The sequence below is a fragment of the Desmodus rotundus genome, chromosome 5 (genome assembly GCF_022682495.2).
Source record: "Desmodus rotundus isolate HL8 chromosome 5, HLdesRot8A.1, whole genome shotgun sequence".
Lineage (NCBI taxonomy): Eukaryota > Metazoa > Chordata > Mammalia > Chiroptera > Phyllostomidae > Desmodus > Desmodus rotundus.
Window position 1 is genome coordinate 38,808,023 of NC_071391.1, and position 20,225 is coordinate 38,828,247.

Here is a 20,225-nt window from a genome sequence, read left to right on the forward strand (position 1 = left end):
TGCTTGGTCCTTTCCTTTGGTCCCGCCCCACTGCTCAGCGTGGATTGGTGATGGAGAGCAACTCTGGCGCTGATTGGGCATTGTGGGAGTCGCTCGCGGAGACTGTAATTTCGGGTGCTCCAGGGTGCTAAATTTATCTGCAGAAGAGCGACCGTGCCAGCCGCGAATCGGATCTCTGTGGAGGTGGCATAGGCGATATCCCTGAACTGAGAGCATCACCCTGTCCCCGAACCCTTCGTCCTGTTTTATTTTTCATTCCCCCCTCCTCCCGCCTCACCCCAGTCCGCGACGACTGGCTCTTGACCCTGTTCAGGCCTCGGTGAAGGTGAGGACCAGAGCCGCCACGGCGGCTAAATGGTGCGCTCTGAAATGGCCGCTGCCTTGAGCTGTGTAAAATGGCGGCCGCAGGCTCAGCTGGGGACCGCGGCGCTGCTCTGCAGCCCAGCCGCAGCGTAGACGTTCTCTCCATCATTGATGGAGATGCAGTAGATAGTGTTCGGTGCTGAGACGTGTTCCTGTGGTTGTTAGCTGAGGCGGCCGTCCGGGGACGCGAGGGAAGAGTGTGTAGGCGAGGGTGGGCTCCGACCGAACACAGTTGTGGCGGTCTGTGGGCTTCGCGCACCAGTGACAAGGAGGAGTTTAATGATGGCTGCCCCGGGCCACACGTGAAGGTGACCATTGCTAAAGGTATTTAGGTGCTAGAAGGGAAGTTCATGTCCACCTCCTGCCTAGGCTTTCAGAATGGACTGCACTCCAACCCAGCCCTCCTGCCCCTCAGGGCATTCAAATATGGAACCGCCTGAGCGGGGAGGGTGTGAAGGGATTGTGCCACCTTCCAGTTTAACGGGAAGAGATAAAAAGTGAGGGAGACGTGCCCCCACCCCCAACACATACACACCTTTTCAGGGAGTGGAGTAGACACTTTGCTCTCAAGGGAGACCGACTCTCTGTCGTTAGGACATTCAGGGAAGCATCTCTGTAAAGAGGTGGGGTTGAGGCCTGAAAACCCGGCTTCCTACTCCCTTGGATCCTCTGGCAGCAGAAGAGAGGGATCTGTTTTAAATCCTCCAGCCGCCCCACGAAGTTCTCTGTTGCTAAATCCAAATAGGGACTATAGAAAGAGAATCTACTGTTCTTTTACTCCCAATACTGGAGAAGTAGGGCTTTCTGCTGCTGCCAGATTGAAATACTAGGCTTTCTGGCAGTTGTAACCCATTGTAATCCATTTCTCTCTGCACCATCCAACTCCTGGTACCAGATATTGCAGTGCTTGGGAAATTGAGAGTATTCAGGGACACACAGGGATGGCCAAGCGGGTGGGCTCTGCAATTGAACTCTTTGGGTTCTATGCTCAGTTCCTCACTTAAAAGGTATGTGAACGTAGCCCAATGACCTAACTTCTCATTTGTTCATCTCTAAAGTGGGGTTATTGGTAGTCCCCGTCTCGGGTTTGTTTTGAGGATTAAATGAGGTAATCTATATGAGGGATTTAGCAGTTACTAGCACATTATAAACAGGCATCACTCAGTAAACATTAGTAACCTTGGAGGTTGGTTATGGAGGGAACAGAAACAGCGAAAAACAATATTTCATGTAACACTTCCACGAATAGAGTGCTTCCATTTTAGATCACTTTCAATGAATGGTTTTAGAGACAATTAAGGAGTAGCTGTCCTTTCAAAATTTAGGTTTAGTTTTCAAAAGTTTTAAATTTATTTCTGAAGTCAATGGGTAGGGGAGCATCTCAAAACAATGAAATGACCAGGGTATTAAACAGGACAAAATATTAGCATATTTACTATGTATGTTAGGTATCTTCTCTTTCAGTTCAAGATCTGCATTGTAGTGAAGAATCATGTGTACTGCCTGGATCTAAAATAAAATTGTAATGGATGGTCAGTTTGGAGTTACATAGTTAGTGCTGCTTTTTCAGTGTCTAATTTTAATTTTTCTCATTCTAGGCTATTGGTTACTTTCCTTCCACCCCATCCCTTAATTTTATTCTTTTGAAGAGTCTGCATTTCAAGATGCCATGGTGGAGAGTGTGATTCCAGAAGGGAATACTCCTCATTTCAGGTATCTTACTTACCCTCTACCTATTAATAGGAAAACCATTTTAATTCAGGATCTAAGGTGAGAATACAAAGTTTATTCTGTAGCCAAATCATAAAGGTTAAATTAAAAGTAGCAGTATTTGGATAGACACTAAGTTCCTATTTCTTAACTTAAAAAGCTAGTATTCTTTAGAGGTAGTATTCTGTGTTACTTTTCCTTTTATTTATGCCTTTTAAAATATTTTATGAGGAATAAACCTATTAAAATTAGAGTTTATGTTTTCTTTAGGTCTTGGTTAAGTTTTCATCTATAGTATCATGGGATGCAGAGTAATCAGTAAGATATACATTACTTTGAGTCTTAGTTTGGATAATATAAGTATTTATGTAATTTTACGTTCAGAGAAATAGTAGCTAGCTTTTGGTCAACAGTTTATTTAGGATACAACAGAATCCTTTGTCTTACAAAATTTGAACTGTTGTTTTTTTTTTTTTTTAATCCTCACCCAAGGGTATGTTTATTGATTTAGAAAGAGAGGACAGGATTGTGGAGGGGGAACATCAATCAGTTGACTGAACCCACTACCTTTTGTATGGGAGGATGCTCCAACCAACTGAGCCACCCATCCAGGGCTGTTTGTGTGTGTTTTAAAATAGCTCATTAGTTGCTAGCCCTGAAAGGAGCCTTCAGGTGTATGATAGTATCAGCAAGGAATGTATCTAATGGCAATAGGCATCAGAAAGCTAAACAAGATTCCAAGATACCATGAGAAGGGGTTGGTAAATTATGCTCTATGCTGTTTTTGTAAATAGAGATTTATTGAAACACAGGTATCCCGATTCTTTTATGTATTATCTATGGCTGCTGTCATGCTACAGCTACAGAATTGAGGAGTTACACCAGAGACCATATGGCTCATAAAGTCAAAAAAATATTTACCATATGTCTATTTACAGAAAAAGTTTGCCAACCCCTGCCAGGGGACATATTCTTCAAGGTCCCTTAAAAACATATTTTTCAACACTTCATTATTTCTTAACCCAGTGGTTCCCAAATTGTGTTATATAGAATATTAGTATTACCTAAGTTAATTAGTGTTCTGAGAAAAAAGGTCAATGCTAACAATAGATTTTTTTCATAGTTTATCTTAAATAAGTTTAAAACTACTAAACTCATTTCTATAGCTTTTATTTTTATGTGATAATCTACCTTTAAGAAAAGGTGTGCCATACCTGAGAGCACCAGGAAATCGCATGAGAGATCACCCGATAGACGAACGTGTGATGTTCCATCTGCGCACTGATGCATAGGCAGCATTTACAAATTAACTGATGTGTTGCTATATGTCATCTCTTTGATGATTGCTCGTCTTCTATGTATCCTGTCTTATAATTTCAACAAATCTGTGATACTCGATGTTTATTCTAAACTAACCATGTTTTGTACCACAAATACATTGCCTATGGATCTATTGCCGAAACAAGGAAGTCTTAAACAAGAAGTAGAATCATTTTATCAAATTGTGTCTGATTCAAATGATCAAAAAGTTGGAATATTACAAAGTGAAGATGAACAGTTGCAGCCTTCAGTTTCTAAAAAAACAGAAGATGAGCTTTCCAGGGTCCAATTTATATCTAATTCCAACAAAATAACATTTAGTAAAAAACCAAAAAGAAGAAAATATGATGAAAGTTATTTGTCTTTTGGATTTACTTACTTTGGAAATAGAGATGCTCCTCATGCTCAGTGTGTGTTATGTAAGAAAATTTTGTCGAATAGCTCTTTGGCCCCTAGTAAACTTCGAAGACATTTGGAAACTAAACACGCTGCATATAAAGACAAAGATATAAGCTTTTTCAAGCAACATCTTGATTCACCTGAAAATAATAAACCCCCAACACCTAAAATTGTCAATACAGATAATGAAAGTGCTACCGAGGCATCATATAATGTAAGTTACCATATAGCCCTGAGTGGAGAGGCCCATACTGTTGGAGAATTGCTTATCAAACCTTGTGCAAAAGATGTCGTGATGCGGATGTTTGATGAACAATACAGTAAAAAAATAGATGCAGTGCAACTATCAAACAGTACCATTGCACGTCGAATTAAGGATCTAGCCGCTGACATTGAAGAAGAGCTGGTTTGTAGACTGAAAATTTGTGATGGGTTTTCACTGCAACTAGATGAATCAGCTGATGTTTCAGGACTTGCTGTGCTGCTTGTATTTGTTCGTTACCGGTTTAATAAGTCTATTGAGGAAGATCTACTTTTATGTGAATCTTTGCAAAGTAATGCTACTGGTAAAGAAATTTTTAACTGCATCAACAGTTTTATGCAGAAACATGAAATTGAATGGGAAAAATGTGTTGATGTTTGTAGTGATGCGTCTAGGGCAATGGACGGGAAAATTGCTGAGGCTGTCACCTTGATAAAGTATGTGGCTCCTGAAAGTACCAGTAGTCACTGCCTATTATATAGACATGCACTAGCAGTTAAAATAATGCCTACATCTCTGAAAAATGTGTTAGATCAGGCAGTGCAAATCATCAATTATATTAAAGCTCGACCACATCAATCCAGACTACTAAAAATTTTATGTGAAGAAATGGGCGCCCAGCACACAGCACTACTTCTAAATACAGAGGTGAGGTGGCTTTCTCGAGGTAAAGTTCTGGTAAGACTTTTTGAGCTTCGTCGTGAACTATTGGTTTTCATGGATTCTGCTTTTCAACTATCTGATTGTTTAACAAATTTATCTTGGCTGCTAAGACTTGCATATCTTGCAGATATTTTTACTAAATTAAATGAGGTTAATCTGTCAATGCAAGGAAAAAACGTGACAGTGTTTACAGTATTTGATAAAATGTCATCATTGTTAAGAAAATTGGCATTTTGGGCTTCATCTGTGGAAGAAGAAAACTTTGATTGTTTTCCTACACTTAGTGACTTTTTGACTGAAATTAATTCCACAGTTGATAAAGATATTTGTAGTGCCATTGTACAGCACCTAAGGGGTTTGCGCTCTACTCTGTTAAAATATTTTCCTGTAACAAATGACAATAATGCTTGGGTTAGAAATCCATTTACAGTAACAGTTAAACCAGCCTCATTAGTAGCACGGGACTATGAGAGCCTGATTGATTTAACATCTGATTCTCAAGTGAAACAAAATTTCAGTGAACTTTCCCTAAATGATTTTTGGAGTAGCCTAATTCAAGAATACCCAAGCATTGCAAGGCGTGCAGTTCGTGTACTTCTTCCTTTTGCTACAATGCACCTGTGTGAAACAGGATTTTCATATTATGCTGCAACAAAAACGAAATATAGGAAAAGACTTGATGCTGCACCTCATATGCGGATCCGACTTAGCAACATTACACCTAATATTAAGCGGATATGTGATAAAAAGACACAAAAACACTGTTCTCATTGAAATGAAAGGTTTTGCATGTCTCGTGATGACCAAATATAAGATGAAAATAAAAGATGATTTTATCTCTGGCATTTTGGAATTTTAAATAAAAGTATTTAAATTTTTTTCTATTTCTTAGATTTTAAGAATGAAACCTAAAATGTAAATATATTATTATTGGTATTTCTTCGTCACATTATAATTTCAAAGGGTTCCATGGTCATAACTTTATCTTGATTCACAAGATAAAGTCCCAATTCCTTTGCATAATGTACCTCTTTAGGATCTAATCCCTACCAATTTTTCAAGCCATGCCTATCCTGTAGCCTGCCAATCAAATGGAATTTCATGTCATTTCCTAAACGTCACACTTTTATGCTTTCAGGTCTCAAAAAACTATTCTCTTTCTTGCTTCCCGACAAATTTTTGTTTGCTTTTCAACACTTTGATTTACCATAAGTATCTTTATTCTCTATATATTTCTATTTTGGCCCTATTTTTTGTGTCTGTCTTAACTGTGACAGCTTGGTTGTCTCATGATTCCCAGTTGGACTGAGCTCTTAAAGGGTCTTATCCAGCTCTGTGTCTCCATTATTGGCAAAAAGCCTTACTGAAGTGTGATGCTTAATAAAGGAAAAAATGTTGAAGCTGAACAACAAAAAAATGGAATAGGGCATGGTGGATTATATGTGTATATTCCACATGTTTACAGAATGCTACCCTTTGATTTTGGCTTATTTTGTTACCTAGAATTCATTGTGGCTTTTAGGCAGAGATCACTAAGAATGTCATAACTCTAAAGGGAGGAAGTATGAAGAACTTTTTCAGATATCTTCTTTGTTTCTCAGTTCCTATACACATTATTGTATATTCCATTATTGTATTTTGTATATTCCATACACGGTAGTCTAAATTAATGAGACTTTACTATACTTGAAGATAATTGGCCTCAAAACATCATATCAATTCATTAGAATACTATGAAAAATTTCTGACTGACATTCCTGTCTGTAAGCTTCTCTTCCCATATCACATCACACAACACAGATCACCAGTTCAGTAGTAATCAAGAGCTACTGCAGATAGCCATGTATTTAATCTAACTTATTCAAACCTGTCTCGTATTTTGGGGAGTAGGAGTACCTCTCCTTACTAAGGCAGAATGTGGTAGAATCACTAGATTTAGGTACCTGTTACACTGCTCAGCTATTTAACATTGGGCGATTGAACCTTCCTGAATCACAGTTACCTCATTTGTAAAATAGTTAAGCCTCTGTGAAGGGTTGTTATTCAGATTAAATGAAAATGTATTAAAAACTAACTGGGTGATCAGGAATAGATCTATGTGACATATGTTAGTTCCCTGCCATATTCAACTATGACCCAGTTAAACTTCACTCCACACTCAAAACTTCTACTCTTGAGTTTTTATTCTCTGTGGAAACACAACAGCTCTCCAGGTGAAAGGACCTAAGTTAGTCTGAGGTAGCAAGATTAAGCATCTCTAGCCCATGCTTTTTCCCCTTTGTCACGTCAATAAGCACATAATTTTATCTGTCAGTTACCTTACTAGATGCTTGTGTGTTATCTATAATCTTTACAACAATCCTAAGGGATTAGGTAATTTTTTAATTTGGCCAAGGTCATACAACAAATGGCAGAATTTAGTCTAAAATGGATCTTTTCCAAAGACAAAACCTTTTGCAGTTACTGCCCTTCAAATTTTTCCTGATAGCTTCAAATAGTGACTTGGAAGTTAACCTAAAATGTCATCCTAAAATCTAAGCATTTATTTGAAATCCTGTGGGAGTGGGGGTCTCTAAATTAATACAAAATTAGCTATCTCAAAGTATGAGTGCTTATTTTAAAATGTAAAAAAATAGGGATTAAATTCCTCTCAAGTAAAATTAATTTTCCAAAAAGAATTCATTATACTAGTTCATACCTGCAATACTTTTTATCAACTAATCCCAATCTTAAATCTACCCTAGTTTAAGAATCATGAATAATGCCATAATGTCTACATCTGGCTGATACTTCAAATCTGATAATTAGACCCCTTATGTGATTGCTGAACCTGAGCCCTTGATTAGATTATCTGTCAGCCTCTTAAGATGTAAGACCTCTTGTGCTCTATTTACAATTTTTCCCCCTAACCTCCTCTAAGGTTCTAGATTCCTACATTTAAACTCAAGTCCATTGACTGGGACCCTGCTATCTGCTACTAGATCTCTTCAATCCCAACCCTACCCAACTTGGTTCTTGAGGCCAACTTCTCACCTGTTTTATAATAATATTCTCATGGCACCCTCAAATGGCAGATACCCTTCCTGCCTGTGCATGAAACAGTAAAATTCCCCTAATGTGTCCAACCCAAAGGGACTTTCCCATCTTTAATCCCCGTATTTTAGTAATTAAAATTGTCTTGACTTCTTAATGAGGATTATTTTCTATGTCAATCTTGCACTACTACCATACATACTTAATTATACAAATTGTAATCTTGTAGCTAAAACTGCTTTTGGATCATTTACAGAACTTAGCAAATTTCCAGTACAAAAAGTGCTCAGCTAATTCTCTATCTTAAAGGGTAAAGTGTTAATGTGAAATACAGTTCTTACGTAACATTATGAAAATTGGCTTTAAAATCCTTAGCCTCACTTAAACAGATAAGGCAGTAACTATTTTTGGCTTTCAAATACTCAAAGTATTTAATAAGCCCCCCTGTTGCCTTAAAATGCAATTTTACTCCCCAAAATATAATTCACTTACAACTCTTGAAAACTTCCACTAGCTATGTAAATCTAGGTACCTCCGAAACTTAGCATGTTTATTTACTTTCATCTTTTAAAGTTACTATAACTGCACTGTTAATAACTACAATGGAAGGAATTCTGAAGCAGGTATCAAGAGACTTGTGTTCTGCAACTAATTAACTGCCTTAGATAAGTTCATCCTCTCTAGACCTTAGTTTCTTCATTTATTAAGTGAAAGGATGAACTAGAAGGAGCCCTAAAGTTCTTGTCAAATAAGATAAAAATTTGAACCTAAATAAAGGCTAGCGTGTTGGTAAGATGTGCTCAGTTATTTAAAATACATGGGTCTTTTCTTAGAAGCCAAGCTTTTTCAATGAATCTTGCCATAATACTTTCCACCAACCAAATTATAAGATGTATAAATTGCCTTATCATAAATACTTAGTTGGATGGAAGGAATGAAGTGCTTTTTCAGAAAGGAAGTCATGGGGTGGGAAGGAGAAAAAAGGGAAATGTACTTTGAAATTTAGAAAACATTGAGAAAACTAAAATATGTTCAGTTATGATTATATTGAAATCCAGTATAGATTAAGGATTAACTAAAGTGTCAGGTAGGCTGCAGTGGAAATGGCTGACTATATCCCCAACAACTTTTCCTCTTCCAAACCACACCCTCATTTTCTTTCAAGTATTCATTCTTCCCCTACATAATCCATGTACTTAAGCAAAAGCTAATCCCACCCCAGCTTTGGGAATTTTGTCTTAAAATAGTAGCTTTCAAACTCTTTTTGACTCCAATTCACAATCAGAAACTACATTATAATACAGGTGTGTACCGTATGTGGTGAACACCAAAATTTCATAAAGCAGTACTAACCCTCCATATATGCAGTGCAATCTCAAATCTACTTACTTTTTAAAATGATGATTAGGATCCAAAGATTAATTTCAGGATCTATTCTTGGATTATGATCCACCACCATTTGAAAAACACTGTGAGTGTAATGCCATTGCCCTTAACAAAAATTGTTCAGGAACTTGGATCTAAGCCTATTAAGGCATAGTATTACTCTAGCCACAGGAGTAGCATGTGACCTAAAACAGGCTAGTGAAAAGCAAGGGCAGTATTATAAGGGGCTTTGAGAAAAGATGTTTCCTCACTCTTAAGGAAGAGATAAATGTACTGTATACTTGAGAGACCTGGAAATACTGCAGCTCTCTAGCTACAGCATGGGGATAAAGCCAACATATAGAGGAGGACAGAGCAAAAAAAAAGTGAGAAATTAAACCAGAGCCCTGGTTGAACCACATTTGATCAATATTCTGCCTTTAATTTTTTTGTTACCTAGGCCAATAACTGCCCTTTATGCTTAAGACACTTTATATTGGGTTTCCTATTACCATAGGAACAATCATCTTGTCTAATATTGTATAGTCTGAAGGGAAAGCTATATAAAACTAATTTATTAGTAAAATTAACTGCAGTGATGAGTGCCATCCCAAACTAAGATAGTCTGATTTCTTGTAATTCAGCTCTCTACCATAGTGTTATCATTTAAAACTCTGCCAGTAGTAACATTTTATAATCCAGAAGCTAAATCAGCACATATTTTGACATTATTAGATATCAAGTGCCATTTATTACTCTTAGTGGAACAACTAGGTAATATATGGATTTTACTTAGTCTCTTAGGCTGGACTAGTTATAAATTGGATATATAATTCAAATTAGAAATTAACCTTGAGAACAAATCTGTTCATTTTTCCTTTAACTTGTAAAAGACCCTGGTAAATATGATGGAATTTTTTAAAGGTTTATTAAGTCATATGCTTTGTGGGAGAAATAATCAGTCAGAAAAAGTTTGAGTAGTCCCCTATTTTAAAAGTTGCTTTCTGTCAAAGTTGTAAACAAGTTCCCTAAAGGATTATTTTAACTCTCAGAAGAGTTATGTGTTGACAAGGCAAAATCTCACATTGCACTTAGCATGACTTTCTTGACAAATACCTTTGAGCAAAATAAACCTTTTCCCAAACAAGCTGAGACTTAGGTTTCAGGTGGTGATCTAAATGCCTACATTTGGCTCTACCGTCCTAAAATTTGGTAGAGGTGCTGAAAGAAATACGAAATTCAGACTAAATCTATAACAATAGTAAGAAATGAAGTAAAGGTATAACTCTCAAAGAATTTGCATTCTAATGGGAAGGACAAATCGGTAATTGCTGTAGAGAACAAAACAGGTTAATGTGAAAGTAATGAATAGTGTCAACCAAGTTAATTTGAGAAGGTCTTTTCAAGAAAGTGACATGAGAGCTGAAGCCTGAGTGATAAGGAGTCAGTCAAATGAAGAATGGGGAAAGTATTCCAGATGGAGAGAAGGCAAGGGCAAACAAGTTTACTGTGTTTGAGGAATAGAAAGATTAGTATGTCTGGGATAGAGTACCATGAGCATGGTAGATGTCAAAGAGGAAGGAACCAGATTACATATGGCATTAGAGGCTAATATAAGGAGTTTGGATTTTATTTTGAGTACAATGGGAAGCCATTGTGGTTCTCAAGCTGGAGGAGTCACAGATTAGGGTACCAACTCCAAGGGGTATTTGTAAATGTGTGAGGGCATTGAGAGAAAAGCTATTATAAGGATATTTTAGATCCATACAGATAGAATATGCACCCACATAGGACCCTTTATTTTGAAGAGCTCAAAGTTTGGATAATACTGGGACCTTCATTACTTCCAAGGAGACCCAGAACTTTAGAAACTACTTTGAAAAATGTACATATTGAAATACTCTCCATCTACATTCTTAAGAGCAGGGAACAAATATTGGACCTGTTCTCATCCCATTATAACACCATGTTAGACTCCTGGTGGCACTCTTCTGGCACAAATTTGACGACCATCTGAATTTGGGAGCATACAAAATTTAATGGCAATTATCTTTTGTCATAAGAAAATGTAGAGCATTAATCAAAGACCTGTGATCTATAAAAAATGCCAAGATTTGGCTTTCAGTCTGTTTGTATTGAATGAAGGGATGAATGTTGAGTTTCCAAGCCTCGTCTAAGTAACTCTTCAAGTTGGCTGCTATCACCGTGTTCTTTTTGTTGCCATAACTCTTCCCCACACTTCACCTGTCCCTTAAAAAAGGGAATTCCTTTATTCTTAATGGGTAGAGGAGTAAAAGAGACTTATCCCTTGGAAATGTCACTGTTGAATTATGTCTTTAATTTTCAACTTCTTCCACCAGATTATTTCAAGACTTTATATTAAAGTAGTTCTAGCTCCCTGCCCAAAATATGTAAGGGAAGCTTGGGTCTGAATGCTACAACACTGGGTTGGCTCAGAGTGGTAGAATAAGATTTTATTACAAGGGTTTTCACCATACTACTAAAACAATATCTTTAAAAGAATTGTGGGTGTCCGTTTCCAGAGCACTTCATAGGTGTTAGGCAATTCGGCAGTAGGTTATATAACCATGTTACAGCTTTGGAAAAATTAATTGCCTGACACTTATGAGGTACTTAGGGTTTAGAAAAAGGATCTTTAAAATGCAAAATGTTAGTTTGCTATCCTACATGTATAAATGAAAAGGTTAGACATCATCTCTTATAAGTATAATATCCTGGTATATTGTCAAAGCCTCAAATGCTTTTAGGGTTCTTAAAAGGCTCCCAGGTTCACTCAGAAACATTCATTCACCATTTTTTCCCACCAAGCACCTATTTCAAGAAGCACTATAAAATACAGCTATATTAATAGCAATTCACTTTTCAACTACCTGTCACAGCCTTTATTAAATACACATATAATATTCCCCCCTTTCCCAAGGTGAATATGTTCTAAGTCCTCCAGTGGATACCCGAAACTGCTAATAGCACTGAATTCTATATATATTGTTTTTTCCTATACATACATATCTATGGTAAAGTTTAATTTGTAAATTTGGTATACCAAGAGGTTAACTATAGTAAAGTAGGACAATTATAACAATATACGTAGAAAAAGTTATGTGAATGTGCTCACTCAAAATATTGTACTGTAGTCACCCTTGTGATGATGTGCAATGATAAAACGCCTATGTGATGAGATGAAGGTGAATGACCCAGGCATTGTGACAGCATTAGGCCATTGACCTTATGATGATACATAAGAAGGAGGATCATCATCTTCAGTTGATCCTGCATCATGGAGCCATGGTAGTGTTGATGGTTGGATGTCAGGAGCAGACAGTGTTGATGGTTGAGGAGATTTAATGTTTTTGGACCGCAGTTAAACATGGGTAACTGAAACTAAAGAAAGTGAAACCTGGAGAACCAAGATGACGGCGTAGGTAGACACACTGCGCCTCCTCGCACAACCAAAACTGACAGAAAATCGAATGGCAAGGAAGTCCGACAACAAGGATATAAAAAATAAACATTCATCCAGACTGGTAGGAGGGGCGGAGACGGGAAGCCGGGCGGAGAGGACTTGCGTTGCTGTGGTGGGACTGAGACTGGTGGAGTGTGGGACAAACAGGGCAGGCAGTCTGACCAGTAGCAGACCCTGCGGCCCCACATTCGCGCACAGGTAAACCGAGAGGGCCGGACTTGGAGTGGCGGAGAACGGGGCAGGCAGAGCTGCGGGTAGTACCCCGCGGCCCCACAGTTGCGCACAGATAAACCAGGACGAACGGAGGGGAGCAAAGCAGACCGCGTAACCCAGGGCTCCAGCGCGGGGAAATAAAGCCTCAAACCTCTGATTGAAGGCGCCTGTGGGGGTTGGGGCGGCAGCAGGAGAGACTCCCAGCCTCAGAGGAGAGGTCGTTGGAGAGACCCACAGGGGCCTAGGGCGTGCACAAGCCCACCCACTCAGGAACCAACACCAGAGGGACCCAGTTTGATTGTGGGTAGCGGAGGCAGTGACTGAAACCCGGTGGAGAGTGGAGCGGGCCCCATTGCTCCCTCTCGGCCCCTCCCCCATGTACAGCGTCACAGTGCAGCAACCAGCGTTACCCCACCCCAGTGAACACCTAAGGCTCTGCCCCTTTAAGTAACAGATGCGCCAACACCAAAAAAAAAAATGGCCCAAATGACAGAACACTTCAAAGCTCCAAAAAAAATACAACTAAGCGAGGAAGAGATAGCCAACCTATCGGATGCACAGTTCAAAACACTGGCTATCAAGACGCTTACAGAATTGGTTGAATTTGTTCAAAAACCAGATGAAAAAATGAAGCCTATGCTAAGAGAAACAAAGGAAAAGGTACAGGGAACCAATAGTGATGTGAAGGAAACTGGGACTCAAATCAACAGTGTGGACCAGAAGGAAGAAAGAAACATCCAACCAGAAAAGAATGAAGAAACAAGAATTCGGAAAAATGAGGAGAGGCTTAGGAACCTCCAGGACATATTGAAACGTTCCAACATCCGAATTATAGGGGTGCCAGAAGGAGAAGAGGAAGAACAAAAAATTGAAAACTTATTTGAACAAATAATGGAGAACTTCCCTCATCTGGTAAAGGAAATAGACTTCCAGGAAGTCCAGGAAGCTCAGAGAGTCCCAAAGAAGCTGGACCCAAGGAGGAACACACCAAGGCACATCATAATTACATTACCTAAGATTAAGCAGAAGGAGAGAATCTTAGAAGCAGCAAGAGAAAAGGAGACAGTTACCTACAAAGGACTTCCCATAAGACTGTCAGCTGATTTCTCCAAAGAGACCTTACAGGCAAGAAGGGGCTGGCAAGAAGTATTCCAAGTCATGAAAGACAAAGGACCTACATCCAAGATTATTGTATCCAGCAAAGCTATCATTTAGAATGGAAGGGAAGATAAAGTGCTTCTCAGATAAGGTCAAGTTAAAGAAGTTCATCATCACCAAGCCCTTATTATATGAAATGTTAAAGGGAGTTACCTAAGAAAAAGAATATCAAAAATACGAACAGTAAAAATGACAGCAAACTCACAGTTATTAACAACCACACCTAAAACAAAAACAAGAGCAAACTAGGCAAACAACTAGAACAGGAACAGAACCATAGAGATGGAGATCACATGGAGGGTTGTCAATAGGGGAGTGGGAGGGGGAGAGGGGGTGAAGGTACAGAGAATAAGTAGCATAGATGATAGGTGGAAAATAGACAGGGGGAGGGTAAGAATAGTGTAGGAAATGTAGAAGCCAAAGAACTTACAAGTATGACCCATGGACATGAACTATAGGGGGGGAATGTGGGAGGGAGGGGGTGGGCAGGATGGAGTGGAGTGGGGGGGGATGGGACAACTGTAATAGCATAATCAATAAATATATTTTAAAAAGAAAAAAAAGAAAGTAAAACCTCAGATAAGAGGAAACTACTGTATAATATATCAAACCACCATAAATCTACCACACAGTTCTCACCAGGAACTAAGCCAGCATACCTTTTCAAGAAAAAAATTTTGGAAACAAAATTTTCTGGCACTCAAAATGTGCGTTCACTCTAGAAAACAAGCTATTCTCAAGGCTTCAGTGTTCAGTCAGATACAATACAGAGATCTAGTCTTTTGTGGGCTGAAGTTGTAAATCTTATTAATTTCACAATAAGTTGACTACCAGCTAGGCTCTCACAGTGTTCCTGCAAGCATCAAGTAAGTCCAGCACTCCTTAAATTGTGCAACAGCAACAAACTGTACATAGTCTGTTTTTGCTTTTCTACTCAACATAAAAAGTAGACTTTCATTAAACTTTATCCCAAAACATGAAATGAATACAACTTGTGAAACAAAGGCCAAAGGTCAAGACAAACTATTATGAAAATCAATGAAGAATTGTTTGGAGTATGTATGGAGCATTTATCTAGTATTTAGCCAGTCAAATACTGAAACACATAATCATGCCTCTTCCTTGTATTATATTATTATTAGGACAAATTTAATGATAAAGCAAATGTTGCATTTACAAGTCATAAAATATTAAAAACACAATCCAGAATAAACATAGGATAGTTACTAAAATGTTTAAATTCTTATGTCCAATTTTATAGTAAAAGAGGGAAAATAAGCTCCATGAAAGCAGAGACCTTGACTTATCCATTTCTGTATTTTCAGGAATACCTAGAATAATGCCTGACACCTAATAGTTCTTCATTAAGTAAGTGTTGAGGACTTCCAGTCAAGACGGCAGGTATAGGTAAACATGGCACTGCTTTCCTTCTACAACCACATCAAAATTACAACTAAACTACAGAACATCCATCATTCAGAATGGCCTGAAATCTGGCTAAATAGAAGTCCTACAACTAGGGAATTAAAAAAGAAGCTACATCAAAACTGGTTGGAAGGGCAAACACAAGGAATGGGCTGGTCCCACACCCACATGTAGCAAGTAAAAATATTGGGATATCTGGGCTCTAGAGGACCTCCTTGACGGGCAAGGAGTCCCAGCCCTACACCAGATCCCCCAGCCAAGGGTTCTAGTGCCAGGAAGAGAAGTCCTCATAATTTAAGCCTATAAGAGCCAGTGGGATTGAGTTTGAGGGAGGCAGAAGACTTCTAGAGTCCCAGGCAGTTCCTCTTAAAGGTCCCATGCATGGACTTACTGAGACTCACTTGCTCTGTGCTCCAATGCTGGGGCAGTAGCTCAAAAGGCATATGGGGAAGAATTGAATTATCCGTCATCAGGGTGAGAACTTGGGGAGAGCATTCTCCCAGGCAGAAATGCTGGCAGAGACCATTGTTTCTTTGACAAGCCCTCCCTTGACAGAACTGGCAAGCACCATATTTGAGAGTCCATCAACCTGGCCCCACTGTTTGCCCCAACCTGGTGATTCTCAGAGGCCCTGCCCCACCCAACTTTACAGGGCTTCCCCAGTAGTTCGCAGAGACTTTTCCGTACAAATGGCCTGTCTTGGCACATGCTTCAGTTTTCCTAAAATCTATCTATCAAACAAGCAGCATCTGTCCTCAGTGTGCCCCATATGCCTCACCAAGTGTCCCCAGACTTCGCACTAGCAGCAGCCAGCCTTGGTTTCTAGCTTAGCCTCACCTGGGCACCTCCAAGCCAAGCACTAGTAGGAGCCATATGCAGACCACTTTGTATCTCATGCCAGGTGGCCCTGGGTAGAACATAGATGGCAGCTGACTGACCAGCACCTCCTAGAAGCCCCAGAGCCAGCACACCCAGCGGACAGCTTCAGACCACATTGAAGCACCAGCACCAACTAACCACATCTAGCAGTGACACACTCAAGGGGCAGACTCAGCAGTTGTGCACCAGATCGCCACTGAAGTAAGTCCTGCTTTGTGGGGTGGGCCCCTGCACAGCTGAACCTCCATGGTGGTCAGTGGTTGCAGCCAATCCTTGCAGCCCATCACCCTGGGGGTAAATCCCTCCCATTGACGTGCCAACAGCAATCAAGGCTCAACTACAAGAGGAGGGTATAGACAACCTACACAGGGGGTGCACCTCAAGTGCTCAGCTAAGATGATTGAGGAGGCTGTGCCACTGGATCCTATAGAACACCTACTACATTAGGCCACTCTACCAATCCTGGGAGACATAGCAGCTCTACCTAATACATAGAAATAAACACAGGGAGGCTGCCAAAATGAGAAGACAAAGAAGCATGGCCTGAATGAAAAAAGAGAACAAAATGCCAGAAAAAAAAACCCCAACAAAATAGAGACAAGCAATTTACTAGATGCAGAGTTCAAAAAGTTGACATAAGGATGCTCAATGAACTTAGAACCTCAATGGCATAAAAAAAAAAAGGACCAGTCAGAAATGAAGGATACACTAATTGAAATGAATAATTTACAGGGAATCAACAGTACAGTACATGAAGCAAAGAATCAAATCAGTAATTTGGAATATAAAAAAGCAAAAACACCATATCAGAACAGCAAAAATAAAAAATAAAATTAGGATAGTGTAAGGTGCCTCTGGGCATCTTCAAGCATACCAACATTTGCATCATGGGGATGCCAGAAGGAGGAGAGAGAACAAGAAATGGAAAACTTACTTGAAAAAATAATGACAAAATTTCCCTAATTTAGTGGAGGAAACAGACATACAAGTCCAGGAAATACAGAGATCCCCAACAAGAAGACCCCAAACAAGTCCACACCAAGATACATCATAATTAAAATGGCAGAGGTTAAAGAGAAAGAGAATCTTAAAAGCAGCAAGAGAAAAGCAGTTATCTATAAGAGAGCTCCCAAAAGAATGTCAGCTGATTTCTCAACAGAAATTTGCAGTCCAGAAGGAAGTGGCAAGAAATATTCAAAGTGATGAAAAGAAGTAATTACAACCAAGATTACTCTACCCAGCAAAGCTATCATTTAGAATTGAAGGACATATAAGGAGCTTCCCATACAAGAAAAAGCTAAAGGAGTTTCTTCACCACCAAACCAGTATTACATGAAATGTTAAAGGGTCTTTTTTAAACAGAAGAAGAGCCCTGGCTGATTGGCTCAGTGGATTGAGCGCCAGCCTCCATATCGAAGGGTTGCCAGTTCAATTCCCAGTCAGGGCAGATGCCTAAGTGGCAGGCCAGACCCCAGGTTGGGAGCATTTGAGAGGCAATCAATGGATGTTTCTCACACATTGTTGTTTCCCTCCCTCTCTTTTTCCTTCCCCCCACCCCTCTCTAAAAAAATAAATAAAATCTTAAAAGAAAAATGATAAAAAATATGAACATAAAAATGGCAATAAATACATATCTATCAACAATTGAATCTAAAAAAAACAAAATGAACAAGCAGAACAGAGACAGACTCATAGATAGAGAACATTTTGAAGGCTGTAAGATGGGAGGCGTGTTGAGGGATGGGTGAAAAAGTTGAAAAGGATTCAGAAGTACAAACTGGTAGTTACAAAATAGCCATGGGGACATAAAGTACAACATAAGGAATATAGTCAATAATATTGTAATAACTGTGTGGTGTCAGATTTATAAGTCATATAATGTTTAATCAATAGGGTGTACAGCTGAAACTAATATAAAAATATGTGTCAACTATAATTGAAAATTTTTTAATGATTTAAAATTAAAAAAAAATTTAAAGGTGAATAAGGGCCACAGTGAGGGTAGGAAACAAGTGCTATTATTATCTTCAGTTGCAATGAAGAACCGAAGAAAATAGATCATGAGTCTTTATTGACTTGTAATGCAGCCTTTTGGAGGAGGAGAATCAGCAGGAATCAAGAGCAGTGAGGCTCCCAGGTTGTAGAAGGTGATGAGCTCTTTGGCCACATACGAGAGTAAATATACAGGGGTGGGCAAATGTAGGTTCATATGGAAAATACAGTAATTAATAGTAATACAACAATAAACTCTGTTTCATGTACTCACAACTGTAAACCTACTTTTTCCAACCCCTGTGCATATATAGACACATATTCCTCCCTGGTTGCTCATTACCCCAACAGAATCCTCGGATCATTTATGTGAATGGAACAGGAAGGAATAAAATTAAAAGTTTGTTCCTTTTTGTTCCTCACAAAAAAACTAATCTTTAATTGGGAAAATGGCTCTGTAGAAATTTCTCAGTAAACCTGTCCCTCTCTTCCACTTTCCCCTTACCTACTCTCTGTGGAAACTGGATAAAGTCAGAAGGGTTTCTGGACTTCTGTGATACCTATATTAGGCTGAGGAGCTCAATGACAGAGAGATTCCTAAGCCAAGAGGAAGGAAAAAGCAACCTAGAGGAAGACAAGCCATACTTCTCAGGGTGTCTGTGGCAGTGAACACATGCAGTACAGGGGAAGCATGTAACAGTGAGCCAGGGCATATGGATGAGAAAGAAGTCTTTGGCATAGGAGGGTGAGTTACTCCCAGAAGTTTGGGAGTGCTAGAAAATAAGAGAAAACACGATATTCAAATAAAAGTTAACATGAATTAATGGGGATTATGAGAGATGTGAGTAAAAATTAGAATTCTTATTTGGAATGTCTTCCATAGCCTCATAACTCTGGGCTGATTCTCTGGAGCCTCTGAATTCATTGGTGTTACAGGTATCACTTCTTCTAAGGAACTTATTCAAGGGAAACAGTAACAATAGCAACAACAGGAGCAAAAGGTGCTATCATGGGAGTCAGCATCTACCACAACAAAGAAAGGTTTGGTGCAAGAAGCCCAAGAGCCAGGACATCAGCCTAAGGCTGTTAGTGAAGCTATACAGGTTTCTGGGAAAATGAACCAACACCACCTTCAACCAAGTGATGCTGAAGAGGTTGCTTATGAGTCACCCCAACTGGCTGTCTCTGTCCCTTTCCCAGATGATCTGGAAGATGAAGCATCCTGGCCAGGAAGGCAAAACTGCTGCAGTTGGGGTTTTACTATAGTTTAACTATTGCAGTTAAACTATAATCTATAGCATGCATGTCCAGGAGGTGCCCAAACTGAAAATGTGTACACTTTATGTGAGCAGCCATTCCTGGAGCCACATCCTCAAGGTTGGGGGCCAGATCCTCATCTTCAGCCAGCTGGCTCTGGATTCCCTCAAGGGCTGTGGCACCATCTTGCTTTCTGGTCCTCACAAGGGTGGAGAGGTTTACAGGCATTTTGGCAAGACCCCAGGAACCCCTCACAGCCACACCAAACCCTACATCCAATCCAAGGGCTGAAAGTTTGAGTGTGCAACAGTCCTATTGGCCTGCTGCAGCTACAAAAACTAACCCCAGATGCTACTTGGTTATTAAAAAGTTTTTGGATGCTGAAAAAAACCAAGTAAGTGTTGAATTAACATGGTAATTATGAGGAAAGAATAGGTTTGAATCTAGGCTTTGACATTTTCTAGTTGTGGGACATTGGACAAGTCCCTGAAGTTCTCTGACCCTCAGTTTGTTAATCTGTATAAGGTATAATTTATTCTGTTTTTCCAGTGTTTTTTTTTTCAATACCTCCAAGCAGTTCTCTACTTCTCAGTGGACACTGACCAGGTAGGCTACAATTTAATTCAGTTCTAACACTATCTACCTGGAGATAGTGTCAGATTCAACAGATTAAGGGCTCAGTCCTATAAGACTGCGAAGAAA

General features: G+C 39.3%; 1 protein-coding gene and 1 pseudogene across 3 annotated transcripts; both read left to right on the forward strand.

Moving 5' to 3' along the window:
- Positions 1-1,959: 1,959 nt before the first annotated feature.
- LOC112303213 (large ribosomal subunit protein eL18 pseudogene) lies at positions 1,960-19,865 on the forward strand (annotated as a pseudogene).
- ZBED5 (zinc finger BED-type containing 5) lies at positions 1,964-5,595 on the forward strand. 3 transcript variants are annotated; one of them, XM_024558985.3, is made up of 2 exons: positions 1,964-2,076; positions 3,272-5,595. In XM_024558985.3, exon 2 carries the CDS (start codon positions 3,413-3,415, stop codon positions 5,489-5,491), a length of 2,079 nt encoding a protein of 692 aa, XP_024414753.1. In that variant the 5' UTR covers positions 1,964-2,076; positions 3,272-3,412; the 3' UTR covers positions 5,492-5,595. The 3 variants fall into 3 exon arrangements, with proteins under 3 accessions (XP_024414753.1, XP_045049878.1, XP_045049877.1); XM_045193943.2 differs by having other exon boundaries at positions 1,969-2,076; positions 3,277-5,595; XM_045193942.2 differs by having other exon boundaries at positions 1,973-2,076; positions 3,240-5,595.
- Positions 19,866-20,225: the final 360 nt, after the last annotated feature.